At 39.9% G+C, this 19,392-nt stretch overlaps 2 protein-coding genes across 2 annotated transcripts in view; one reads left to right on the top strand and one right to left on the bottom strand.

Annotated features, from left to right (window-relative positions):
* Nucleotides 1-4,587, bottom strand: part of tnfrsf21 (tumor necrosis factor receptor superfamily, member 21) — a 40,015-nt gene extending 35,428 nt beyond the window's left edge. The window contains exon 1 of the mRNA XM_058614228.1: nucleotides 4,190-4,587. Coding sequence (XP_058470211.1) covers nucleotides 4,190-4,216 — 27 coding nt within the window. The 5' untranslated portion in view covers nucleotides 4,217-4,587. The remainder of the gene's footprint in view (nucleotides 1-4,189) is intronic.
* Nucleotides 4,588-12,465: 7,878 nt separating this feature from the next.
* The window catches only part of cd2ap (CD2-associated protein), a 55,211-nt gene continuing 48,284 nt past the window's right edge, over nucleotides 12,466-19,392 (top strand). Inside the window, exon 1 of the mRNA XM_058613411.1 lies at nucleotides 12,466-12,895. Within this exon, the coding sequence (XP_058469394.1) occupies nucleotides 12,892-12,895 (4 nt within the window). The 5' untranslated portion in view covers nucleotides 12,466-12,891. The remainder of the gene's footprint in view (nucleotides 12,896-19,392) is intronic.

Raw genomic sequence — 19,392 nt, 5'->3', positions numbered from 1 at the left:
AACTATAAGAAATTCACTCACTCACAGTGTGAAAGACGGGGTACACCCTGGACAACAACTCACACGGACGGTCAATTTAGAGTGTCCAATTTACCTTGTCCCCAAATCTGCGTGTTTTTGGACTGTGGGAGGAAACCGAAGAACCTGGAGAAAACCCACGCACACACGGGGAGAAGATGCAAACTCCATGTAAACGGAAGAGGAGTGTAGTGAAAGGCAAGGTCAACAAGACACCTGCTATGATGGCACTGTCTAAAAAGACAGGAGGTGGTGGCAGAGCTGAAGATACTGAGACTTTCATTCGGAGATAAGAGAGTCATGGTTGAGCTGAGATTTGTTCGCGTCCGGGAGGAGGAGGAATAGTGATTACATCGGACAAAGGAAGCCAGGCAGGAGATAAAAGAGGAAGACCACAGAGAAGGTTCACGGATGTTGTAAAGGAGGACATGAGGACCGTCACTTTAAAGGAAGAGGACACAGGGGCAAAATGGAGGCGAATCCTGTGACAACACTTGTGATCAGTGCTTAACTCCAAACTGAACCACAGAGAAGGAAGTAGAATGTGGCCATACATGACTTAACATGTGTTTGTGTGCATATATGTGTGTGTGTCATTCTATGGTTGCAATAGGACATTTTGGCCGGTTTTACAGACTGGGAGTTGGAATCAGAAAATAGAATAAAGGTTTAGGTTAAAATAAAAGGGCTTTAGGGGAATGAAATACTGTACTGTTTAAATGGCTGTCTTCACAACTATAGAGAGACAGATGTGTGTGTTACATTAAACAGTGTGCATACAAATGTCTGGTTGTGGGTGGGATGTTTGTTTATGTGTGTTTGTGTGTGGCAGAAGACGTTAAGCTGTAATTGCTATACTATTAAAGTTGGGCCCACCATAAACACAAACACAGACGGGTTTAACAGCTTAAACCTAACCTACACCAACATTGACATCTTACCCAGATACTTAACAAGGTCCTCAGAAATGAGGTTCTGCCTCATGAGGACCAGGTTTTGGTCTCCATGAGGACTATAAGGTCAGTGTTTATGCCAGAAAAGGTCCTAAGGAGGTAGCACATACAAGAATACACACACATGCACACATATTCACTTCCCCACAGACAGACACACACACACACACACACGTCTGACAGCACAGCAGCACCTGTTGCTCTGTGTCCTTGTGTTTTTCCTGCACTGCAGTCGCAGCTCAATTCAGCTTTTAAAGAGAGAGAGACTCAGACTCTGCTCGAATTCAGTCTCTCTAAATTTATCACTGACAATCGCCGGCGTTGGTTATTAGTGCAGCTGTTAATGACTAACGCAGAGGCAGGACCAGGACAACCTGAGCCGCAGCCACAGGGAAAGTAAACATGCAAACACTGGGTTCTGTAGAGTTGACATTCTTGTTTGAAAGATGTCATTTAAGGTGTATTTGCAATGTGAGGGGTGTTTTTCCCACACGTCAGCAGCTTTTGTTTGTTATTATGTGTCACACAATTACTGTAGATAAAACATGTTAAGTACAGGCAATAATTTAGGTTGCCACGTTGCTGTTGTGGGACAAATACTGTACATATTGCAAGATTCTTGTTTTTCAGTAGGGATGAGCATTTCCAGCAAAAATTTGTATTATTTGTCGAATGTGTGAATATTCTAGTGCATGAAAGCTAGTAATGCAGGGTTCACAGCATGTCGAGCTAACAAGATGCATTCAAAGACCCTGGTAAAGTGAATCACTTGGCCACATCTACAGTGTGTTGCGCTTCGAGGAGCAGCTTCAAGATGCATTCAAGGAACCTCGTAAATTGCATCACTTGTGGAAACGCTGACATTTTGGATTTTTTTTTTAGTTTTGATTATTTCAATTATTTTTTAATGTTAGTAATGTTATGTTTACCCCATGAGTAACATTTGTTAGTCGGGATGGGCATTTCCATCAAAAATGCTATTTGAATATTCAACGGTATTATTTGCCGAATGTTCGAATATTCCAGCACATGAAAGCTAGTGTAAGTAATGCAGGGTTCACATCGTGTTGAGCTAACAAGATGCATTCAAACAGCCTGGTAAATTTAATCACTTTGCCACATCTACAGCGTGTTGAGCTTCGAGGAGCAGCTTCAAGATGCAATCAAGAAACCACTCCTGCAAACACATGTGAAGTCTACTAACTAAAGGCTTGCTGTTGCTGCTGCAACCTTGTGGTTGTAGAAGCACCACAAAATGAGGTAGTCATTGGAGTAGAAAGAATTGTTTTCATAATAATCTATAATACTAATATTCTAATATTCTTTCTGCATGGAGTTTGCATGTTCTCCCCGTGTGTGCGTGGGTTCTCTCCGGGTTCTCCGGCTTCCTCCCACAGTCCAAAAACATGCAATGTGGGGATAGGTAAATTGGACACTCCAAATTGACCATAGGAGTGAGTGTGAGAGTGAATGGTTGTTTGTCTCTCTCTGTGTGTGGCCCTGCGATGGACTGGCGAACTGTCCAGGGTGTACCCCGCCTATCGCCCGATGTAGCTGAGATTGGCACAGCACCCCCCGCGACCCTCTGGCAGAGGATAAAGCGGTAGATGATGACTGACTGACTGACTGACTAATATTCTAATACTCGTGCCCATCCTGATTAGGAAACAAAAGCACACACCTGCAATTATTTTAATACTATTGTAAATCACACTTATTTAGGTCAGGATAATCATAACAATCATGAATAAATCAAGGGAATTCTCATGTCTCAACTAGATACAGCCAAACGTCCAAAAATATTGGACTATCCCTTGAATGCCAGAAACATCCGCCAAATTGAAACCAGCTAATTATCGGCTACATATCAACGTTAAACAAAAAGTCAGCCTTCAAAACTAAAGTAGACATCACTGACAATCCTGGTTTGACCAAAGAGACAGTCAGACTACACTAACTCAGCCGCAGCCTGTCTTGTCTTTGTGAGCAGACAAAGGGAAAGTCTTTGTGCCTCAGCTGAGTCACCGAGAATGGTGACACCTTCATTTCCAGGCGCTACTGACACACAAACACACACACACTAGTCCGACACTGTGACTAATGGCATGAAAACAACCTTCTACATCAACATGGAGAAAAAAAAAGAAAATTGATTTAATTGCAACTTTTCTTAAAAACAAGCTTCAGTTTAAGGCTGAAAAAAATTACTTACTCAATTACTCAAAAATCAATGACTATAATAGTCAACAATTTTTATAATCAATTAATCGGTTCAAGTGTTTTTTTAAAGAATTTTCAGCTTGAAAGTGAACATGTCTGGTTTCTTTGTTCCATATATGAAAGAAATGATTAAATCAGTGAATTGTATATTATATATTTTGGTTTGTGTACAAAATAAAAATCATCATTTCCAGGTTTGATCAACATTTTTCAACATTTTCTGACATTTTACAAATTTAATCGAGATTGATCGAGAAAATAATCCACAGATGAAAGTAATCGTTAGTTGCAGCGCTACTTAGTTCAACATTCCGTTTGTAATATAAGAAACATGAGGGAACATTAAAACATGAGATACCAGATACATAATAGTTAACATTGCATATTTTAATGGAAGCATGAACACTTACTGATATTAATAATAAAATTATTGAGAGTAGCGAAAACCCAAAGTCAGCAAATTCATCACAATTTCGATTTGAAAACAATTTAGTGTGTGGCTCTGCTTTTCACAATAAAAAATGCTGTACAGTAGTGATTTCATGCTTTTATTTTTGATAAATTATGCCACATTCTTGGATCATTTATTAAATTTCTCTTGATTACTTGTTTACAGGTTGAAGCAAACCCGTGCCTTTGTTGTGAGTCAGGAGATAACATCACGGGGGAACAATAGACTGCTGATTCTCCATCCTTCCACTGGAGACTCATTTATGATGTTGTGGATTACACACTAATGAGATGCTATAGTTTCATAAAATAAAAAATAATAATAATAATCAGCCAATCTGGGTTTAATTTAACTGTCAGACAAAAAAACATTGAAGACTGCAGTTGTTTTCAACTTCACTGTGGGACAGGGGGTTTAAAAAAAACAGGCACTGGCCCTTTAAATGGACAAACCTGCTGAATGAGCCCGTAGAATAAAGAATTGGGAAAAGGGAAGAAAAAAAAAAAAAGAGCTGAATGTGAATGAAATGTGATGTGGGCATACTCACCAGTGCGCGCACACACATGGCAGACATCCTGGTTTTAATGACGGCAGATGCTGAGGTTCTCTGCTGGAGAAACACTTCTCATCTCTAGATGTTTGTCATCCTCCTCCTGCTCCTCCTGCTCCTCCTGCTCCTGCTGCAGCAGCGTCAGCCTCAGCTGCAGCTGCAGTGTTGGACAGAGCAGCTGTGTGTCTCCAGGTGGACACTCTTCTTCAGGTGCAGAAACATGACAAACATCACCGCTGGGACTCCCATGGTGATAACAGCTGAAGGGACCACACACACACACACAGGCACACAGGCACACACAAACACCGGGAGGTTCAGCTACTCCAGTCCGGGCTCGTCAGAGTGTAGAACGGCTCTCTCCACCTTCCTCTACCCGGCTCTGGATGCAGAGAGCGGAGCTCCTCCACGGGCACCGTCGCGGTGACGCAGGGACCGGGAGGCGGGACTTAGCGACGCGCCTCAGCCAATCACAGCCCGGGAAAGAGCAACACACGTGTGCTGGACTCTCTATGTCCAGAAAGAGCCCCAGAGAGGGACATGTGTCCTCTTACAGGTGGAACCAGGTAGAATCCCTGACAGGATAAAATTACTGAGGTTGCTTTTTAGCTATTTTAATTTCTGAAAATAAAATCTATGGATTTAAAGGTGCAGTGTGTACAATTTAGGTGAAATTATTTTTTTCACTAATGAGCCACTGTATTTCTTACAGTAGCCCACAATGGACAAACTAAACATCTTTTTCAGTTTTGATGCTACATAATGTTCTCCAACACAACTGAAAAGAAAGGGTGAGGTGAGGGAAAACCATTAAATGTACATGCTGTACCTTTAAGAATTAAACAGCCTTTGAATGGCTAAATATCAATGTTAAAGCTGTAGTATGTAAGCCAATGAGTTCATAATATACTGTAGACCAGCGGTCTCCAACCTTTTGCGGCTTAATACAACAAAATAAAATGATACGAGCAGCATTAAAACTGCTATACTGCTAATTTTAGAGTAAATGTTTTATGCTGCATTGTCATATGTAATGTTCCATTGTTTACTTTCATTCTTTTTATTACTCTGTATTGTTTGTTCAAATTGTACATTTCAATGTTTCCAAAATTGTGTTTTTTTTATGTGAAGCACTTTGACAAATAAGTAGGGATGAGCATTACAAATAAAGCTGCATTGCCTTTATAAGAGCTAAGTTGTTTAGCTCAAGGACAGTATTGGACTGATATCAGTTTTGGTAGAAATTCAAGGTTGTGGGGACGCATGCACCTTCTAAAGATGACAAACTATCATGACCCAAATTTCAAAATAAAGCACCACAAAGGCCAATTTGTGCAAAATGTAGCAATTAATTTGTAGCCATATCTGTAACAGCGAATATCATTTTTGAACTAATAAATTAGTCATTTTCAAAAGATGTTTAGTAAAGGAATTGACTAAAGACAACTTTGTTTACAGCAGAAAACATTAACTAAAAGGGTGGGAAAATGTGTTTTGGGGACCCCAAAAATCACTCAAGTGACCTACTGTATCTTTGGCCCCCGACCCAGTCTTTGGGAACCACTGTGATATCATATACTGTGGGACACCCAAAATTGAAGGTGTTTGCATGAACAATCCATGACACAATCACCCAGTCACCTGTATCTTGGCGAGGATTTTCTGCTGACTTAGACTTTCATGACAGTATCAGGCACCAACAGTGAGACTCTCAAATGTGTCAGTAGAGCCACTCAGTCATCTGCTCTGAACAGTCAAGCTGTTCTTCTATCCGGTTACCGACCAGGTGTTGAGAAAGATCCAGACACCACGCGAGCAGGCATTTGGCCCATCAGGCAGTCTGTGAGTAAACAGTTTGCGTATACACACACACACACACACACATAAGCAGGCAGCCTGCTCACAGTCTTACATGTCACTGTAAATAGCAGCAGCTGGTAAAGGAGTAGTGCACCATCTGCCCTGCACGTGGAGCTGAGTAGAGTGGACAGGGAGGGATAAAGGGATGAACGTGCTGCTTTACTTTTGCTATAATGAGTGAGTATTAGTGGTCAGTGACTCTGTCGTATGATGGGGAGGAAGAGTATGTATTCAGAACTTTATTTCACTATTGGATGGTCTTTTTGCGACAGGAAACTGAAGTTTGTGTCACTTTATGAACTGCCCACTCCCCGTGCCAAAGTCCATACAGAAACTCATTCATTTTAGCTCATTGGACACAGGAGTTCCTGGTCTGCTGCTGCCTCATTTGGCAAGTTTGGGTGAATCCAAGTGAAGGATTTCAAACACAGAAGTCACAAAATGGCACATTTGAACTCACTGACAGAGGCAGCAGTGGCTCAACAACTCCTGCGTGCTGTGATGTAAAATCTGTGATATTCTGTATGGGCTTTGGTGCGGGAGAGTGAGCATGAGTGAACTGTTTTAAGATAGCATACACTTAATATTAGAGAGTTTTTTTTTTTAATTGTTAGGTGACTAAAAGCAGATTTGTCCTGCTGCCTCATCTGTCAGACATGTTTTCTCTGTGTGAGTGAGTCGCTTTAAAGCTACCTTTTTAAGGAACTTGTGTAAAAACACGGCTGCTGATGGGTGAAAGAGGATTACATGTGTCCTAGCGAGAGTGTGCAAACATGAAAAAGCGAGGGGTCTGTGAGAAAGAATGAGTGTGCACACACATCTATGTGCGGGTGTGACGTTTGCATGCAGTCGTGGTTTTATGGTGATTAAATGTTTAATCAGAGCCACTCCGGTCCACGCAAACACAAGGCTCAAATCCTCTGAGCAGCAACCATCTGCTAACAACACACCAAATGAGCATGTGTTTTAATGCTGCGGCGCTAATTTGATACGTCATTTGATGGGTTTACCTTTATAAACTGTTGCCATTTCATTATAGGATAATTTTTTTAATTGGTTATTTATTAAGCCCTCCTGATTAATAATCCACACATGTTCATATTCGAGCTATGCATCACCCATTTTCATGCATGTATTTTGCTCTTTTACGACACAAAGCTGTCTATGAAGGAGGTTGCTGCAGAGGGTTGATGACTCACTGCCAATCCCTCTGAAACCAGTGATGACCAGTTTTCTAGCTTCAGCAGCAGCTGTCATGTGGAGTCTCCTGGTAACGGACTAAACTCAAACCAAATGTCCAACACAGGAGGCCCGGAGGTGTCCACGAGGAGACGCGTCCACTAAACACTTCACATGCACGCGTCGAGAGTTTAGTCGACCGTACGATACTGTTGACTAATTTACACCACAGCTCAGCGACAGACACGGACGGACCTGATCCTGTCACACAGTTCTGATGTAAACCTTAAAACTCACTGTTGTTAGCAGACATTTACAACTTATTCTAGATAGATATGGATAGATAGATGGACTGATGGATGGATGAATGAGTGGGTGAGTGGATGAATGGATGTATGGAAGTAAGGGTGGGTGGATGTATGGATGTATGGATGATTAAACTCCAGTTTCAAAAATACTTTTAGATAATCAATGTCCATTTAATCCATTGAGTCCGCGTGAGTATGAATCAGCATGTTGAACAACAACAACAATAATAATGAGTCTACAGTAAATCCGGTTTGTTTTTATAGATAATCTACAGAATTCTATTAAAAAAGGTGTACAATTAAGTAAGACTGGATTCAAACGGCTTCATTGTAATGACAAAATAAAAACAAGGTTAGCCTGACCTCTCCTGGAGAAACATGGTCATTGCAACTTTAATACAGCACAGCTCAAACAAAAGGAATCATTTGATTTGATTTGATTAGTCTAAGCTTCCAAAGTTATTTGAATAAAAAAAACATCATATATATCTATAGGCTGCATAAAAATACTGGATTTACTACTTGTAACACACAGTAATTGTAATAATTTGTACAGTTTGTATGCAGAAGCAGAGCTTCTCTTATTAGGTCACGTTTTATATTATATTAAGCTGTATTTATTTTGCCCTGTTATTCAGTTGTTTAATCTGTTTTATCTGCCAACAGGGGCAGTTATAATTGTGGACATTATAAATATGTAATTCTTTACAAATGCAAACAACAAATCATGCAGCAGCAGTTTCCACTGTTATAAACCCTTTGATTTTGACAAGATTGTCGACGAGATTGTTTGATTTGAAATCAATACGTACTGTGCTGCTTAGTGTGACCTCTGGAACAAGGAGAGATGTGTACACACAGAATTAAATACAGGCTGAAACATGAGCTGACAGAAAAGACTTGGTTGCAGTTTCACATTTACGCCACTGGGTGGCAGTGGAATACAAAAGGTAGATTTGGCAACAGGTGTTAATTATTTTTATACAACAATTGAATAGCTACACACAGCAGAGTGAAACAGCCTCGGGCCATCAATAGTTTTGTTGTTTTAGCTAAGTTTTAATGACTATACAACAGTAATTTGTGTCTTTTTATTAGGATGGAACCAGAAAATAAAGGAAACCTGTAAACTAAATCAAGAAAATAAATAAATATAGTTATTTTCATGGCGATATCCAGGTAATGAGAATCACTACAGGTTCGAACAGTGTAATATTTCACATAGAATATGTTTGGGAATCATAGTTGATGATTTAGCAGTGTTATTACCACACATATTACTCTATTTCAAAAATGAGTAATATACTATTACCATGTTATTTCTGTGATCTATAATATTCAGATCTGGAGGTCAGTCCATAAATATAGTCATATCAGCTGTTTTTTCTGCCCAGATATGAGTTCACTGTATTAACAGTGTGATTTTCACACTGAAAATAAAACCATTTCCTGTCAGGTGATTTACAGAAGGAATGGCAAAAATGTCTCTATTACAGCCTGATTACCACCATCTCTATGAAACTTGTCTTACTGATGCAAAATCATGATTTTATGAACGTCGAACTCTGTGTCTTTTACATTTTGAATGGCATAAAAGGAGATTGTAGATATTTTTGACTAGTTTCCAGTGAGTTACAACATGTGCATGTGATGCTCAAGCATATTTTCAATAAACTTGGGCCCTTTGCACTGCAGCCACTTTGGCCCAGCCATGTGATAGATATAAATAATCTGAAACTCATAAAGGCTGAGTTCCATTTAGCTTCCTCAGTTCCTCAGTTTCAGGGTTTTTGCTTGTTGCCACTAATGTCCAGCCCGAGGCTGTAGGAACATGTTCAGACATGGCAAATGTGTAATAGTAATAATTTGTCTTTGTGTTTTTGTGGAGTCACAGGACAAATAAAGTGCAAATCTTAAACTTGAATGAAGTGATCACCACCTTTATCACCTAAGACAGTGTTCCTCAAACTTTTTGTACAAAAGTAGCACCTGAGAAAATATTGAGCTCTTGAAGTAACACCATTATCACCAACATTATAAATACAACATTCTATGACTCTGTGGTAACCTCGGCTATTTTGTATGTAGTGGTCTGTTGGGGCTGTGGAAGCTCTGAGGGATTAAGAGCTCTCAGAGCCCTGGACTCCATTGAGGAGGTGGGTGAGAATAGGATGCTGGCCAAGCTGATTTCAATCATGGATAACCCCTCTCACCCCCTACAGGAGACTGTGGGGGCCTTAAGCAGCTCCTTCAGCAACAGACTGCTGCACCGGCAGTGCAAAAAAGAACGGTACCGCAGGTCATTCATCCCGACTGCTGTCAGACTTTATAACTCGTAATCTAGCACTTGTAACCACCTTCCCTTGCACTACTCCATCGCTACTACCTCCACCCAAGTATTTAGATTCTCACTGTCTGCATACACTATATTTATTTAAGCATCTACCGGCAACGTGCAATATTTTTCGACAACTTTTCATTCATTGTTTATAATTTCCATAACTTTTCTGCACATAATTCACAAAGACTCTAGTCCTCGCTTGTTTTGTGTTGTCTAATATTGCTGTCTGCACACGTCTGTCATAACTGTTTTTTTGTTGCTGTGACAAGTTCATTTCCCCTTTGAGGGACAAATAAAGTTTATCTTATTTTATCTTGTCTTAGCTCATCTTGTTCACATAAACTTCACCCACTGGTATAGTGAAATTAGATGAAGATGGAGCGAGAGTTAATGTGACACTAATTATTATTATTTGTTTCATTTTCTACACACTCTGGTCAAAATCTGGTAGAAAATGAAGTATATATATATACATATACATAGCTACATATGTATGTATATATGTAGATATATATATGCATATATATATAAATATATATATATATATAGATATACACACATATTTCATACGTAAATGAAGGCAACATAATAAGAAACATGATGAAGTCCATGAATTGGATGCATGACTTCCTACTTGTACAGCGCTGTCTCTAATGTGTGTGTCATTCTAGCCAACAACGAAGCATGTGTGTGTGTAGCTCTTATCTGTGTGTGTGTGTGTGTGTGTGTGTACACACTGTACATGCGGTCAAAAATATTTGCATACAATTTGTTTTCACTGTGCTGTGTTGACATTTTGCTTTAAATGACGCCTGTCAGGATGAATTTAGCCTCAACTACTTCCTTTCATTTTGCGAGTGTTGAGCAGCGGCCTGGCTTTGAATGGCACAGTGGAACACATTTGAATTTACAATGCAATCCAACGATTCTGCCCTCCTGATTTGCAACTCAAAGAGAAAAACCTTTAATCATCACATATTTTGTATATCAGAAAAATCATTAAACTCCTTCATATCTACAGTAAACAGCAAACTTTGACATGCTTGATTTCTTATTAACATAGACAGAAGAAAACAGCTGATAAATTTAAATAAATAAAAGTACTTTTAATTTAAATTAAGTTAACTCAGATTTACAGAAGAGGAATAGGACCACATGTGACTTTTTTGACATAATTATGACTTTAATCTCAGAATTATTACTTTAAATAAAAGTTCACACACGTGGCTAATCCTCTCCAAGTTACTACATTATAATGTGTTCTTACTTCAGTATGAATGACATGAATTTATGTCGTTGTTCCCACTTTGAGTCATTTTGGCGAAAACTATTCTTTTTTCCTTCATTTTCTTTTCAGTGTAGAATTAAAGGGGAGTTACGTGTGTTTATGCTCAGCAGGTTTCACAGCACTTCCTTCCCTGCGGTCACGTTGTCTTGAGGTGTGGTGTAAATATTTCTCAAGGCATCTTGTCAGTGTGTAGAAGGGACACTGTTGTTCTTCTCATGCCAGACTACTGTTTTTGACATCTCTCAAACTCATTATCAGGTGAGATTTCCTTCCAAAACACTGAGGACGAAAGAGAAACTAGAGAGTTTGACACATTTTCAGACACGCGTGACATTTCCTTCACCTTTCATACATACTAAAATAAGATGCTGTATTCTCACTTTAACCACTGAACCACTACATTCATTCAGACCAATGTACTGTAACTCCATCAGACCTCATTCCACTGTGTTAACCTGCATGCACTCCCTTTCTCTCATGACTTTTAGATTAAATTAAATTTGACACCTGATTTTCTTTTACATACAAGCTGCATTGTTTCTTGCACTTGCTGACACATCAGATCCATGTAATGCTTTTCTCTTTATTGTCTACTTTCTTTCTTTTTTTTAAAGCATTTACATTTGTAAATATGTTTCTTTGCATTTGAAAAACACCACACCATCTGTAGACCTACTGTACAAACCAATCCAATTTATTTATAAAACAAAATTAAAAACCACAAATAAAACTGTCATTTAAAGAGCTGCAACTAACGAGCATTGGTCCATGCATCTCTCAAACCTGGAAATGACAATGTTCTCAAAATGAGTGTCTTGTTTTGTGTCAACAAACCAAAATGAATAAGTTGTAATGGAGCAAAGATACCGAAGCAATATTCACATTTAAGAAGCTGAAAAAGAAAAAAAAAAGTTTAAATTCTTTAAAAACCAATCAATCATCAAAGATTATCAAAATAGTTGACAGTTAATTTAATTTATCCTGTAACATTGATTTCCAAAGGTCAACAATAATAGGGACAATCTGACCTGTAATATTGTCACTTTCTCTACCAAACCCTAACCCTAAATCCTAAAAACATAAACAAAAAAGGCATTTTAATGTACTCACTTACTCAAAATGTCCTCACTCCCTATGGTTTATATGTGTTTGGTCCTCGCAAAGGTATCCATACAAGAACGCGCGCGCGCGCACACACATATACATACACACTACTGTATTTGGCTGAGTGGGTCAATAATACAAGGGGGGGGGGGGGTCAACATTCCTTCAAACTTTCCTCTCGCGGGACTGACTGACCTGCAGCCCGAAGCATCGCGACGTTTCTTGCTGTTTGAGTGTTTTGGTGGCAGGCAGTTACTGTTAATTCAGCAGCGGGCAGCAGCAGCTACAGTCTCTGTGGAGCAGAGCTGAGCTGAGCACTAACCCGCGGAGCCAAGTCCAAGAAAGGTGGAGACTCCTGGTCAACTTCCTGCACAATAATCTTGAAGCACCACCAAGAGAGAAGTAGGGAGGCTGGCCCTGCTGCTGCTGCTTCTGCTGCTCCCGCTGCTGGGGCGAAGACGAATGGATATACGGCTCATTCGACTACTTTAAAGGCAGAACATCGACACCTTGAGGGTGATTTACTGTACTCGGCTACCTGGCTAGTCGCTAGCTAGCATCGGTGCTGCTGGATAACACACTCCCAGCATTTGGTGGCGAGGCGTTGCGAAGGGCAGGAATGGGTAAGTTTTCCATGATGTGGCGCCTGTGTTTGTTTTGTGTTCATCGTCTGCTCTTTCTCTTTGCGTTCTCTGTCATTGCGCGAAAAAAGAAGTCGACCCCGCTGACGGCATTAAACCAAGTGTCGGCGTCTTGAGTCGCGCCCTCGGCTTTTGACAGCAAGGAGTTAAAGTTAGCACACGACACTTAGCTAGCTGCGTAGCCTAGCCAGCTAGCTGTTTAAGTAACTGGATGAACGCCACATCCATCCCTGGATTTGTTTGCATTCCTGTCGAATCTTAATTAAGCTGATATCGACACAGCACTCACTGAGCTGAGGACACCGCAGGAGCCTGGGACTCTTTTTTTTTATTCCTTCCTTCCATGTGTGTATTTTCAATAACTCCTTCAAACTGAAAAAAACGCTTGACATAAGCTGCTATTGATAGTTCAGGTACATTTCCACCTTCCGTGTTGTTGCTTTGAGGATGAATTGACTGAATCTTTATTAAGATCCCTGTGTTGTGACTTGCATTCCTTCCATGACAGTGACAGACACACTGCAACTTCCCACACCCAAAACATGTTTCACCTGCTCCCACTCCACACTTGGTTTTTGACATGGACCTGTGACCCTCTGCTCAGCCAGATTATGTGATGGAGGGAGGCATGACAGCATTACATAATCTGGACATTAAACGTCCCATTGTGGGCAGATGGCATAAACCTTCACCAAGGCTGCTCAGTTTGTGTCAGTCCACGTTAAACTTTATTTTGAAACACATACAGTATTTTGTGTCCAGATCTACACCGAACCTATTTCAAAGTTTCTTCCTTGAGACGCCCCATGCTTATTCAGTTATACTTCTCATAAAGAGACAGACATATATGGTCAAAAACAATACCGTCTTCGGCAAGAGTAATGTAAGGGGAAGCAGAGGTGGACGAGACTTGCTGTGGTTGCCGTTCTGTGAAAACGTAGAGGAAACACTCTGATCTTTGTGCAGCTACCGTACACCTCCTGTTACAATATCATGAAACTGCTTGTGTGCATGCTGCTGCTGCTTCTCGTTCAGTACAGTGCAGCATATGTGGGTTGTATGTGGTAGGACTTGTTCAAGAGCCTTGCTATGTTGTAAAACAGGTTCTAACACCTTTGCTCAGTCCTTGGACGTGTAAGGCTGCAGACTGTTGCTCTCACAGGTTTGTGTCCAAACCTTTTTTTTGCATGAACTTATTTAACTTGATTTTTAACAGACTTTAAATAGCAGAGCGAGGGTGTAGGATGATTAAACTTTGAATTGCACAGGACATAAAACAGGGAGCAATCTAACTGAAAACTCTACGCCCAATGCCTCCGTGTGAAAATCCACCAAAAGGCTCCATAACGAGAACACCACAAGTTTGTCAGTGTTGCACTAGTCTGTGGTATGTCTTTCCCCAGGTAGCTCTCTGCTCATGGTATCTGAGTTGTGTTTGAACATGTCCGGGCTGTGTGAGAGCCCCTCTCACACTGTGTTTGCTTTTCCCCTCGGTGTAGCTCACACTACAGGTAGATGAGGTAAAACGTCTACAAACTGGCTCTGTGGTGCTCCGTGTATTGCCCACCTCTCTGCCTTTTTATTTAAATACTTGGATAGTATAAAGAGGAAATGAGGACAAGGTGAGCGGGGAGCTGTAATGACACGGAGGAAAGATTCTTGGTTTAATATGACGTTGGGATGGTGTAATTACAAAGACAGCTGCTTATACACCAGGAAGCCCCTGTCACTGTTGTGTTGTACCCAAATTTCGTTGTCCACAAAATAACGACAATAAAGGCTATTCTGATTCACTGTTGTGTTTAATTAGTCAATGTCTTTGCAGACATGTACCACAATGTGCGATTAAACATTAACCACACTGGGCTGAATCAATATTTTGACTAGATTGTGGTTCTTTGATGAAGGTCACTTTGAGCTGAGATGCACATTATTTGCTATAAATCCAAAAAAAACAACAACCAAAAAAACCATTCGAACACTCGTATATGTGGAAGTGTAAATATAATTTGGTACCAATTTACAGGGAAATAGACTTCACTTTGCAAAACTCAAGAGTTAATAAATGAGAGGTTGTCACGGTTAGTGGTGCACACACAGCTTTAAAGGTGCAGCATGAACTCAAATGGGTGGTCAGTGAGGCACATGTCGTGGCAAACATGCAAGGGTTGCAAAAACTAGTTGATATTGTGGATAAGAAAAAGATAGTTTTATTGTCTATTAGCTTATGATACTGAGAATTAATATCTAGACTGTGGCTGCCTGCCATACAGTCTAATTTGTTTTGGTATGTTTGTATTATTCACCAGATTTATTTTTCATAAAGGGACTTATACCTTAGTTTTTCCTCTCTGGAAGCATATTAGGTTATCAGATGTGCAGTGCTGTTTTCTCTAATGCTTTCATGCTGTTGTCTGATAGCACTATCATCACAAGTAATGCCCATCTACTGTGCACTAGTGGCATGGGATGCAGGTCTTTCTTTCATGCAGGGACATAATAATTGTATAATAATAATAAGCTTTATTTGTATAGCACCTTTCATACACAGAATACAGCTCAAGGTGCTTTACGTTTAGAACATGTAACACAATAATAAAAGAATCATCAGTCATTTTCTTTTATGTACGTATAACGTATATACGTATGTTATTGCTCTGTATTTCTCTACTCTTTCACATTAAAGTAGATGTGTAACTGACCTATAACTTGACTTGTAATCAATTGCAGTCCGTGCAGTCTGTTATATCCTTTATTTGGCCTTTAGTAAAGGGCTAAGAAGGCTGCATGAAATGACAATTGTGATACAAAATCACATGTCATAAAATAAATAAAACACAATATTAGAGGTAGAGCATAGATGCATTTTTGTTCTCTGAAACTTGGAAAATGTTGCAAACTTTTCTCATTCAAATGTGTATTTATTTATTTTCTGGCATTGCATTTGATGTATTTAATATTTGGGTTATATGTTATTTCTTTCATTAAAAATACTGTATATATGTATGTAATTGCTCCGCAGTGCAGATGGCAGAAACACTTATTGTAGTAGCACAATTTTCCTGATTAAAAAAAAAAACGCATCAGCATCGGCCATAGAAAACCCTATATTGGTTGACCTCTACACAATATCCAGTCAAAACAATAAAAAGAAAAAAAAAAAAGATCAATTATCATCCCTCCGCCACCTTAGACAGTGGGAAATACTGTATGGTGACTCAAAGCAAAAAAGGGAAGGCATCATTACTTTTCATCACAATCACAGCTTCATTATATAATATCATTGGTCTTTAAGTGTTTCAACAGTGTTTTAACAATGAATCAATTCTCTGTGCAGTTGACAACAAAAAGAAAGCATGTTGCCAGTGGTGTGAAGGCTTTGTATATAATGTGAAAAGCTGCAGTTATTTTTTGTCTCCTCCCTTGACTCTGGGTTATGTGATTTGTGAATCAGGACGGGTTTAAAAACAACCTGAATTATGGTGATTGTCAAGTGTAGCTTCCAGGTGTGTGTGTGTATGTGTAGATATTGGCAGGGCGTTGGTGAGAGCACACACTATTATCTTCGCACTGATTAAGGGTGAGCGGGAAGAACGGAGGCTTCCGTGTTGAGAAGTAGCAGCTCCCTCCTGTCCGTCTCGCTTGATTTCTCCCTGTAGTTCTTTGCCCTTCGTATCAACTACCTCTCAGAGAAGTGCGAAGGAGTAGAGTTATGAGTTTCCTTCTTTCTGATTATGTGAGTGAGTGAGTGAGAGAAGCAGAGACGGCACACTGATTTAGACAGTCTGCCTGGCAGTCAGCTCGCCTGCGTGGCCTTCAGTTTTCTCCCTTGCTCCCTTTCCCTTCCTTCCTTCCTTCCTTCCTCTCCCCCTCCTCCCTCGCCTGTAACATCCTCCTGTCCTGTCTGTCACTGGCTTATTCAAGAGCCATATTGTGCTAACTCTTTACCTGGAAGTGTTCGGTTTGTTTTGTGTGTGTGAGAGAGAGGGAGGGAGGGAAATCAATAACTTTTCAGTCCACTGAACCTTGACCCAGCTTGCAGATGGGAAGTGCAATCCCCTTAATGCCAAGTCATTTCTATGCTTGAAAGCAAAGATAACTGCAATAATTAACCCTGACAAAGGGACATATGAAGTATTGCAGTGAGTGGTCATAATAGAAAGCAGTGTCAGTCACTCTCTTGTCTTAGCACTGAAGAAGAAACATCATATGTGTCTGATAAGAGAAACACAGGTTGAAGCAAGACCAGGCATGATAGAGGAATGTTAATAGACACACTTTTGTGCACAGAACAGCCATAGCAAAGCAGCATGCAGGCAGAAAGTCACTTTATATGCTGCCGTTGAAAGGTGTGAGTTAACGAAGAAGTCAGTTGACAGTTAAATAGCATTATGTGAGTTTTAAAAAGAAACTTAAGTCAAGTCTCTTGGACAGCTTTCCCGTTTTTCTAAGATTGAAATGTCTTGGGCTCGGGAACACTGAAACAGCGTGGCATTTCACGTTGGGATACTGTGTATTGATTTTTTGTGCTGTATGGACATGCAAGTTTTCTTGACAGGTTTTCTTGACCACTGCTTGACAGCAGTGGTTTTATGCTGTATTCAAGCCTCTGATTCCTGTGGTAGCCTGGGTAGAAAAGTTTCAGCCTTTAAACTCAAAAACTGTGTATTCTTTTTCCATAGGACAGTGCTTTTTTTAAAGTATTTCTTCAAATATACTAATAGGGCAATCATCACTTTGCTTATAGTTAGCTTACATATTGCAATAAATCACATTATCACAGCTGTATCAGGGTTAGGAGTTTTTCAGGGCTGTTATTGATACCGATTATTACTAGTTAACAGGGCCGATAACAGATACTTGGAGCCATTATGTATTTTAGAAACACAAAATGTAGTTTAAAAGTTTTTAATATTTATCTCTACTTACACTTTTTACATAAATAAAATAGAATATGTCCTCCAATTCTGGAACTGCCTTCTTAGTGCAAGAAATAACACACAGCATTTTTATTCTTTTTTCTTTTTAGTTATTTATATAGACCTACATGGATAGTAACAGATTAGCAGTAATTAGCCTAAGAGACTCCATGTTGTTGACAGCAAATGGCCCAGAGGAAGAGAAGGCAGCAGAGCCACAGTAGTGCACTCTGTAATTACTAAATAATCTCGGTGATCGTTAAGATGAAGCGCAGATACCGGTAATCGGCAGGTTGACAATCGATTGACCTCTATTCAGGATATGTATCATCACGCCAGATTCTTGCAAATACACAGCCCTCAAAGTGTCAAAACTATCTGTAAATGCAAAGAAGGTCTGTTTGTCAATTACATATCTGTGGAAGAGTTTGCTTGACAGGCTTCAAACCTGGTAGGCGACTTATTAACAGCGCCAATGTCTGCAGTGCCAACTTTGGTGGTGTTTGGATAATCCATCAAATGGTAAACAAACTGTTGATTAGTGTTTCCTTAACATCAAAATGATTACCTATTTAAATGTCTCGCTTTGTCCACTTGACAGATATTCACTCACAGTTACATTCTGGAAAGAAACCAAAATGTATTCACATTGAAGAAGCTGAACATATTTTTATAAATAACCCAGAAAACTGCAAACTGATAGTTGTACGTAGTTGAGTACCAAGTTGCTGCAGCCCTACTTTCTACTGACTGAGTACACAGGCACTGGGTAGTGACTAAATTCAATATTCACTTTAATCATAGAGCATGTTTTCTTAATTAACAGAAGAAACCACCACAACTTGCCTCAAAAGACACATTTAGTTTCTGGTATTCAGGAGAGATCTGCTTACAGCAGTTTATTACAGTTTTAGCAACACAAACATCAGTTTCCTGTTGGAAATAAGTGTCTGACAGCGAGATTAATTGGCCAACATATTCTTAAGAGGGCGTATACTCTAGCTGACGTAGTTATTATTGGGTGAGCCTTGGCTTAAATCTGATTGTGCCTGGCATATTTCCACCATGTTTGTCGCATGAAAGATCTACGCACAGGCATCACAGACTTTGTGTCATACAACCACACTTCAAAAATGCTGAACTTATCACTTTAGGAATTCGGATCGGGATCAGAGGCAATAACGTGATTGGAACATAACGTAGTCTCCGTTGGAATGCAGTTGCATCTTGGCAGCAGCCTGTGGCTGTTGCGTACATCTGCTGAGGAAATGGTGCATACAAGAGTACAGTGTCAACCAAAGGACAGTGAAATGACTCCTTTTAGCTTTTGATCATCCTACTCTTCCACTCACTCACCCACATCTGTCCTTCTCAGCTGTTGCATATATGTGAGGAATCCTCAGCCCCCTCTCCCCAAAGCCTTGGTGTCATGCCACACTGTGAACAAGAATGGTTAAATGACAAGTTTCGTTTTTTTGTTTTTGTTGTCTTTTGCTCTTCATTATCCCTGGTTTTGTTTTCTCTTTAAACTTGCATCAGACATTGTTGACTTGATTTCCT

This window comes from Solea solea, chromosome 17 (genome assembly GCF_958295425.1).
Source record: "Solea solea chromosome 17, fSolSol10.1, whole genome shotgun sequence".
Lineage (NCBI taxonomy): Eukaryota > Metazoa > Chordata > Actinopteri > Pleuronectiformes > Soleidae > Solea > Solea solea.
Note: the sequence above shows the minus strand (reverse complement) of the source record. Positions and strands in the feature narration are given on the sequence as shown.